Source organism: Gopherus flavomarginatus, chromosome 2 (assembly GCF_025201925.1).
Source record: "Gopherus flavomarginatus isolate rGopFla2 chromosome 2, rGopFla2.mat.asm, whole genome shotgun sequence".
NCBI classification, from domain to species: domain Eukaryota; kingdom Metazoa; phylum Chordata; order Testudines; family Testudinidae; genus Gopherus; species Gopherus flavomarginatus.
Window position 1 is genome coordinate 60,417,307 of NC_066618.1, and position 9,186 is coordinate 60,426,492.

At 46.5% G+C, this 9,186-nt stretch overlaps 1 protein-coding gene across 1 annotated transcript; it reads right to left on the reverse strand.

Annotated features, from left to right (window-relative positions):
- Window positions 1–628: 628 nt before the first annotated feature.
- POLR1F (RNA polymerase I subunit F) lies at window positions 629–6,161 on the reverse strand. Its single transcript, XM_050938711.1, has 4 exons — window positions 5,888–6,161; window positions 5,488–5,629; window positions 1,563–1,771; window positions 629–1,123 (listed from the first exon to the last, which is right to left on the reverse strand). The coding sequence occupies exons 1-4, from the start codon at window positions 6,106–6,108 to the stop codon at window positions 736–738; spliced, it is 960 nt and encodes a 319-aa protein (XP_050794668.1). The 5' UTR covers window positions 6,109–6,161; the 3' UTR covers window positions 629–735.
- Window positions 6,162–9,186: the final 3,025 nt, after the last annotated feature.

Consider the following 9,186-nt stretch of genomic DNA (forward strand, 5'->3'; position numbering starts at 1 on the left):
CACCCTAAATTTTGTTGCAAATGTTTCAGGTACTCCCTGGCATGCTAGTACACTCTGAAATTTAAGAGTAATCTTAAGCACTATGTTCACTGCACATTCATTAGAATCTAGCATTTAAACCTCCTTTTAAAGATCAGTTTGCTTGGAGGCATTAAAGATACTAAATTTAAGGACTTAAAGCCTGCATTTGAGCACCACATTTAATTTCATAAACATGTTCTTGTAATTAAGGCACTACCACTCAAAACACCTCGTTCACCTCCCAGCTCTGCCAAACACTTCTTGTGTCTCTTTGGGCAGGTCACTTAATCTCTGTACCTCATTTCCTCATCTGTAAAACAGGAATATGTACTGCCTCTTTATCATCCTTTATCTCTGGAGAGTAAGAGGCATCTCCTATCCTGAAAGATGTACAGAATCATAGAAAGAGACCTCAAGAGATCATCTAGCTCAGTCCCCTGCACTCATGGCAGGAATAAGTATTATCTAGACCATTCCCGACAGGTGTTTGTCTAGCCTGCTCTTAAGTATATAGTATGGGTATATATATACACATTGCCTAGCATAAGTGAGCCTTGATCTTGGTTGGGACTTCTAAGTGCTACTGTAATATAAATGAAAGCTGAAATACACAAACTGAAAATATGATTTTATTGGAAGTTTATCAAGTACTTCTGAAAGAAGACGACAATCTTACATTCAAGCAAGGGACTTTTGGATTCTTCAGTCAATTTGTCATTCCTTTCTCTTTTTGGCTTTAGGTTCTTGTGACAATTGAGATAATTCACTCTCTTCATTTACATCACAATGTTTTCTTTTCTTTCTCTTAAGCTTTTTATGGTCACTCGGGTAACCACTACAGTCACCTCCACAATATACAGGTTTCTGCTTTTCTTGCTTATGTTTTTTCTTTTTCTTTGGCTTTTTATCATAAAATCCATTTACTGTATCAGCATTCTGCTCTTCTGCATCTTCCACCACAGTAGTATCTGCATTGTTTGTAAGCTTCGTGTCATTTTCTAACTCACAATTCCTTCTGTCTCTTTTCTTGTGTTTTTTCTTTGGTATTTCATCTCTACTGTTTGTATCTTCAGTTACTGCTTCAGGATATTTGGATTGCATACTGTGAAGAAACATACAAAATAAGCAAGAGTGTACAGAATGAGATCTCTATAGGTATTTAATACATCATGATATTAAGCTTTGCTGAAATGCAATAATTATATGGAGCACATAACTGAAGACTGCGAGTTGTGCTAAACCCACAGCAATTCAAGTAGAAAAAAAAGATTAGGGCCTTTTAGTAACAAAAGATCTTATGACCTATTAATACATGTCCAATTTCCAATACTTGGCTAGTTTTTATTCTGTTAAAGAATTAGCATTAGTTTGGTATGGAATTTATTAGCAGATTTTTAAATCTGATTTAAAATATAATATTCATAGCTATACAGGGAAAAAAATCCGAGTTAAGGCAAGACACTGATTTTAAGTAGTATGTTTTTGAATAAATCCACTAAATCAGCTCAGTTTGAAAAAAATGCTTTAATATAGCACTGTACCTGTCTTTATTCAGTCTCCCCCGAATGAAGAATACTCCAGCAGCATCGGAATCTAAATGCACCACTTCAAATTCCAGTTTATCTCCTATTTTTAACTCAAGGTCTTGCCATTCTATAGCTGACATTCGATCGGGTTTAGGGATGGAAGCATTGAAACACCCATGTATCAGACAGCCGATATGACTTGAGGCCACTTTATTGATTACACCCTGGAAGAAAAAAAGAAAATTATGTAAGAAAGACTATACTACATTTAAGCGCCACAACTTGTAAGAGACCTTCATTCCTGCACACACTGTACAATTTGTCTGTAGATTCTTGTACATAAGAAAGTTCACACATGCAAATCCACACTATCAACTGCATGGCAAGTGGGCTTAGCACTTGCACAAATGGAAGCCAAGTTTTAAAAATTGTTGCTAAGTCTTTCAAATTCAAAATATAGAATTAGGCCACATCTACACTAGCACTTATGTCAGCAAAACTTTTGTGGCTCAGGGATGTGAAAAAACACTCCCCGAGTGAGTTAAGCTTCACCGACAGAAGCACTGGTGTAGACAGTGCTATGTTGGCGAAGAGACTACCGCTCACTGGACTGGTTTTATGATATCGACGGGAGAGCTCTCTCCATCAGCATAACGCGGCTACATGAGCACTCTTCCAAATACTCTACGTGCTTTTTTGACGTGTGTGGAGGGGAAAGGGTGCATGGGGGGAAAATGGTGTATGTACAGCTTGTTAAGAGAATTTTAAATGTTCTATTTCCATAAATAGCACTATTACTACTGGTGTTCTATTGGACATTCTAACATGTATTTTTCACCTTCAGACCTATTAAGAGTCTCTAGTTCAGTTGTTCTCAGCCTGTAGGCTGCTTGTGGCCCAATCAGCACACAGCTGCAACCCATGTGACATCCTCAGGGCTGTAAGCAAGGCAGGAAGGGCACCTGCCCTTGCTGCAGAGGCTGTGGGAGGTGCAAAAATGGGGCAGTGCAGGATCGGGCCCAGTGTCACCCCCCACCAGCAGGATCAGGCCGAGCAGCATCAGCTCCCTTTCCCCTCAGCAGGAGGTCAGGTTGCTCAGCGCCTCTGCACAATCGCAGGTTCAGTGACCCCAGCACTAGGATTGCAGCAACAAGTAGGCAGGACAGCCTGCATGGCTGAGCTACATGCAGCCATGGTAGAAGGCCAGCGGGCACGGAGAGGAAGTTGCAGGGAGCTAGAGCCGTGGGGAGCAGGGATGCAGCTGGGGCATAGGCGGCAGATTTTAGGTGGAGGGACTGGTGGCACAAGACAGTCCCTGAATGGGGGTCTAGATGCTGGAGGGACAGTCTCTGGGGGGGGCATTTTGCCATGGACAGGGCACTTGGTCTCCGCAAGGCAGGCACGTGTGCCAGTCCAGTGTTGGGGCTGGGGTCTGGATGCTGGGGGGACAGCCCCAGAGAGGTTGGGTGATGGGGAGCAGTCCCTGGCTGGGGGAGCACCCTACACTCTCTCAATCCTTGCAGGGAGGGTCCACACCCATGCTCTGCAAGCACTCAGCACAGCCGCTACCCTTCCAGTAAATTAATTAATTTTAAGTTAATGTTTTGACTTATTTTGCTAATTTAAAATGCTCTTGGGAGACATTCGCCAGTGTTGAAATGAAAGATACTATATCGATTTGAATTGTATTGCTGTAATATAATAAACACTATTTTTTTTTTATAAGATGTACAGGTAGTCAATATATTGTGTGGATGGGTCTCATGGAACACAGAGAGCTGCATATGTAGCTCTTAATGGTAAATAGATTGAGAACTGCTGCTCCTGACAGGCCACTGTATGTATCAATGGAGAGACTGAGAGCAGAATTGTTCGTAGGTTCTGTAAGATAATATCTTTATTTTACCATTAAGACTCATGAAGTAGACGTCAATCAAAAACTGCCAAACCTGGAACAGAATGTTTAATATATTAAACTACTATGTCTAAAAAATGCAATGTGTCAATATGAGTAGGCCAATATTCTGACCTACTTTTTTGAATTCTGAAGCTTGCAAGCATTCACACAAGAGGTATGTTTGTGTTAAAGCTCTTAGGAGATCCATATGACTACTCTTTATTTTGAAATGCTCAGGAGCAAAAATTCTGTGTTTCATTCTTTTCTGCAAACAAAACAAAATCACAATAGAGAGCACTTCATAACCACAAATACTTGTGCCTACGATTAATGAATAAGACTATGTATTACTTTAGGTATAAGCCTACACCTGTACCAGGTTACCAGCCCTCCTTTGGGAGGAAAAACACACCTACAGGTGGGTGAAGTAATATCCTTTATTGGACCAACTTCTGTTGGTGAGAGAGACACACTTTTGAGCCACACAGAGCCCAGGTCTACACTACAGACTTATATCGATATAATTAAGTCACTCAGGGGTGTGAAAAATCTACACACAAGTGACATAGTTATACCAACGTAACTCCCAGTGTAGACAGCACTATGTTGATGGAAAAGCTTCTCCCATTGATATAGCTACAGCCTCTCACAGAGCTGGATTAACAAACAACAACAACAACGGAAGAAGCTTGGCTTCACATTAGCTTAGCATCAGTGCAGCCTTTTAAGGGTATACCTGCCTAGAGCTCTTTTTCAAGTCTAGGAAAGTGACTAACAGTGTCACAGCTAAATACACGACTGAACAGATAGTGTAGCATAAGTAGCATCCTAAGGGACCTTTTAAGGCAAAGTGGCCCATTAACACCCCTGCAGACATAGGACAAAACAGCGGGTTAGGGGGTTACAGACAGCTGTAATAGACCATAAATCCAGTGTCTTTATTAAGAGCATGATTTTCAGTGTCTAGCAAAGTTATGAATTTAAGCTCCTAGATTTGTCTGTTGAAAGTGTTATGCAGATTTCCTTTGCAGATGAGGACTGATGGGTCAGATATAGAGGGATTGCTTTGTGAAAAGCATTCACCCACAGGTGATGTGGTGTTTTTGTCTTATTTCCCTGTATGAGATCATTCAAGAGCATAGTGATTGTCTGGTTTCACCACATAGTTGTTAGTAGGCATTTAGTGCACTGGGTGAGGTACATGGCACGTTATGATAGGCACAAGCAGGACCATGGGTTTTTAAAGGTGTGTTGTGGGGTGTTGATCACTGTAGCAGTGAAGGTAAGTCTGAATATCATAGAATACCAGGGTTGGAAGGGACCTCAGGAGGTTATCTAGTCCAACCTTTTGCTCAAAGCAGGACCAATCCCCAGACAGATTTTTGCCCCAGATCTCTAAATGGCCCCCTCAAGGATTAAACTCACTACTCTGGGTTTAGGGGGCCAATGCTCTAACCATTGAGCTATCTCACCCCACCCCAAGTCTGCCGGTCTCGCATCTGTTGTTCAGGCAGTGTTTGGTGCAACTTTGAGTTTGTTTGTCCTGGTCTGTGGGGGCCTTGCTTCTGATGATGAGCATGGAGCAGTCTGAAGGCCAGAAGACAAGGTTCAGAAAAGATTTCTTTGAGGATGAGGTCCGCACAACACATATTTCAAGATCCATGGGTCCTACAGATGCCTATCACATCTACTTATGCTAACTGTTTAATCTTGCATTTAACCACGACACTAAACACCTTTGCCCTCTGAATAGCTATGTAGCTTGAAAGCTAGTTTATTGAACCAACTTCTGCTGGTGAGAAAGATATTGCCTCACTCACCTTGTCTCTCTAATATCATGGGACGGACACTGCTATAACAACATTATACCTATAGCTGAAAAGTTAGCAGGAAAAACAGAGTCAAGAACAGAGATAAGGTAGTTCAGTATTTGTCTACTAACTGTAACAGTAACTATTTAAATTCAATTATTCAATCTACTTAGTAGTTAAGATAAGCTTCACTTACTGCAACATACAGTAAAACTGAAGCATTTTTACATACCACAAGCTTTTTTCCTTTCTTGGGAGTGAAAATGACAAAATCTGCTTCGATGTTAAAATGGATGAATCCTTGGTCATCATAAATATCACCTAATTCACCCACTACTCTGATGTTATCATAAGCCACTGGCACGCCGCTGAGGCTACACAGGGAGAGGAAAGACAAGTTGTTTTAATATTTCTGACCAACACTGACAGTGCAAAACCAGCACGAAACTTGATGGGGAGACGAGTGAAATTCCTCCACGTTTGGGTCTATGCCCCGCTGGGGCTGCTGCTGAGTCGCTCGCCCAAGGAGGGCTCAGCCACATGGTGCCCGTGGCGGAAGGGCGAGAACGCGCGTGGCGTGGAGTCGAGGTGGATCTGGGGGGGGGGGAAGGGTTTCTAACCGCGGATCGCACCTCTCCGAGTATCTCAGCAGCTCGCTGTCGAGCTGCTCCCGGATCCCGGTGCGTTTCCGGCTCAGGTAGCGCGGAGCCAGCGCGATGTGTCTCCGATGCGGCGCCGCCACCAGGCACGAGTAGCGGCTCCGCACCAGGCGGCAGGCGGCCGCGAAGGACGGGATCTCCGGGCAGGGCACCGGCCCCGCCGCCGAGTGCGGCGCCTCCACGGTAGCTTCCATGCTGCCACCACAACTGTCCGCTGAGCCCCGAACTCCAACCCTCCACCTGGTATGGGGCGCGCACGGGACTCACGGCAGCGCTCCCTAATGACGTCACACGCGAGCCTCTCAAGTTTAGGGCCCTCCTAGAGGGGAAGTGACGTTTAATGCCGGGACTTTCGTAAGCTGGGTTGAGCTGGGCTGGGCGCCATCTTGTGTGTGTCTTCCCCGCTCCAGTAGCATGGATGTGGCGCATGTTCCGGCTGCAGGCGATGGAGGTCACAGGAGACACTGCGCAGGATACCGTCACCAGTTGGCTGGAGCGTGCGACCGGAAGCTTTGTCATTCGGGCCATGTGGGGGCGGGACTTTTAGATAATGGGCGTGGCCCGGAGATGACCTGCTCAGTGGAACGGCGCTCAGGGACCACCCCGGTCGCACGATCTGTAGCCGCCTGGCTCCCGCGTGCGCGCCACGGAATCTCGAGTTGGGGGAGCGTGAGGCAGACCCCGCGCGCTCTGCTCGCTGCACCACCCTGCGGTCCCTGGCTAAGCGGATCCGCGCTCGTGGCGCTGCGCCTTATGGTCCCCGTCCCCCCCACCCCGGCTCCCGGCCAGTGCGCCCCGCCCTGCCCGGCCCCGCGTCTCGCGCCCGCTGCCGGGGGCAAATGGCGCGGGCAGCCCACGCGGAGACACGTCAGGCGGGCCCCGGAGCTCGCAGCGGCGCCACCTTCCTCCTCCGTGGGGCCATTGTGGGGCCAGGGCGCGCTGCGCCCAGCGATCCCTGTGAACCAAGGCTGCCCTGCAGCGCGGCCGCCACAGCCCCCGGCCCCTAGCTAGCAGCGCTGCGGGGCCTGGAGAGCAAGGGCCGGAGGGACTGCGGGTGTAAGGACACAAACAGATCCTGCCGGTGCCTCCCTGCCCTGTGCGGCCAGCACTGGCTACTGGCCGGGGTACGGGGCTAGCTGGACCGTTGGTCTGACCTGGGGTAGCCAGTCTTGTGTTCTTAACTGCATCGCTCTGGTGTGGGACAAATTTCACAGCCTGTGTGACACAGTTAGCTCGACCTAATCCCCACTGTAGCCACACCTAGGTGGAGGGATCGGTAGGACTGAATTCTGTCAACCTAGCTAACACCTCTCCAGGAGGTGGATTTACTACAGCAGTAGAAAAACCTCCACAGCAGCAGCACTGCACTTATGCCATTGTGACACTTGTAGTGCAGATGTGCCTAGAGAGTGACAAGCTTTTTCTTGTTTTCAAGATTGCAAATAAAAAGGTATTGTAAGAGTAGTAGGCCCCACCCGGGGCGGTCTGGCCCACTGATGCCGTGCTGTAAATCCACTGAGCATTGTTAAAAGTTAGGGCATGGCTACACTTGCAGATATAAGTGCTGGGAGTTAAACCAGCCTTTGGAGACAGCAGCAGGGAAAACTCAGCTGTGTACTTACATTGTCAGCTGCAAGTGCACTGGTGTGGCCACATTAGCAGCTCTTGCAATGCCGCAAAGAGCAGTGCATTGTGGTAGCTATCTTAGTGTGCAAGTGGCTACAGCATGCTTTTGAAATGGGGTGGAGTGTGACGGAATTTGTTGTGTGTATGTGGGGGGAGAGACAGTGTTTTGGCGGGCAGCATGTCAACATGCTGTCTTGTCTGCTGTTGTCTGAACATACTCCACTTCCTTCCCCTTGCCTCTCTCTCTGTCTGACTGACACACACACACACACACACACACACACACACACACACACACACACACACCCCCCCCCCCAGCATTCTACAGTAATGGTTTGCTTTGTTCCCGAGCAGATAAGCATGCCGGCTGTCAGAAACGGGGCTTTGAAAGGGGATATCTGCATGCCTGCAGCCGAGTTCAAAACAATGACCAGTGTGACCACTTGTCTTCAGGGGATTGTGGGACATTTCCGGAGGCCAATCACAGCGCAGAAATGCAACATGTCATCCACACTGACACCCGAGCATTTCAGCCAGGGCGTAGCAAACTTTATGCTTCTTGTGAAGGTGGATTACCAGGAGCGCTTCAGCTGCAGAGTCTAGGCGCTCTAAGTGCCTTGCCAGTGTGGACACCTCAGGAGTTAGGGCGCCCAGGGCTGATTTAATATGCTCTAACTTGCAAGTGTAGCCAGGCCTTGAATCTACAGGAGTCTGGTACCTCGGGCTTCATCTTTACAGCTATGCCCTAGACTGCAGTGAAAGTTTGACTGAGAGAGAGAGGAAGATCAGTTGTTCATGTCCATGCCCTTGGAGGATGGAAATTCCCTTAAATTACTTAAAATCAGTTAGAACTTGAAGAGAAAATTAAACCAAAGTTCTGGGGGAATCTAAGGCTGTGACCATATGAATGATATCGATAAGCCTAAAAATAATGAAGGCTAGTGGCCCTGTCATACATTCCTTTTCTACCCCCATTGCCTTACTTACCTTTAATTTGATCTAACCTAATTTAAAAAAAAAATAATCCCAGGTGTACAGATTTCCAGTTTGGGAGCCACACTGAAACTAGTTGTTGGCCTTACTTTAGTATTGCCTTCCTTACAAACAAATAGTAAGTGCACTAAGGATTATAGCAATAGTGATCAGCATTACTTTAATAAAAGTTATGGGAAGGAATCAGGTTTAATAAGTTAGAAGAACCAGAGAAGAAGTGTAACTGAGGGTGGGATCCACAAAGGTACTTAGGTGCCTAATTCCTGTTTATAAGCTCATTTGTGATCTACAGAGCTCCCACATGGCTGCCATCTAATCTTAGGTTTTTATAGTAAAAGTTCCCCAGGTGCAGTTTAGGTGACTGTTTCCTGCCTAAGCCCCAAAGCAATTTGCAAAACATTGGAAGATAGGCATTCAAACATCCGAGTCGTATGCAAGGCTCCATCTGGTAGACTGCCTCTAAGCATACCTACTGGATTGGGCCTAGTACATGCAATTTCACACAAAACAGCTGGCCAGGGGCGTGCAAGAAGGACCTCCCTTATAACCTTTACCCAGTGATTAGGGTATTTCACCCACTATGTGGAAGTCTCCTCTCCACCTGGTGAGAAAAGGATTTGGACAGGGCTTTGCTACCTCTCACAGGAGTTCCC

Coding starts and splice junctions, on each gene's coding strand:
- POLR1F (XM_050938711.1), bottom strand. CDS start 6,108: ATGGAAGCTACCGTGGAGGCGCCGCACTCGGCGGCGGGGCCGGTGCCC. Junction 5,630..5,887: donor CTGCTGAGATACTCGGAGAG/GTGCGATCCGCG, acceptor CTCCCTGTGTAG/CCTCAGCGGCGTGCCAGTGG. Junction 1,124..1,562: donor GGGAGACTGAATAAAGACAG/GTACAGTGCTAT, acceptor GTTTCTTCACAG/TATGCAATCCAAATATCCTG.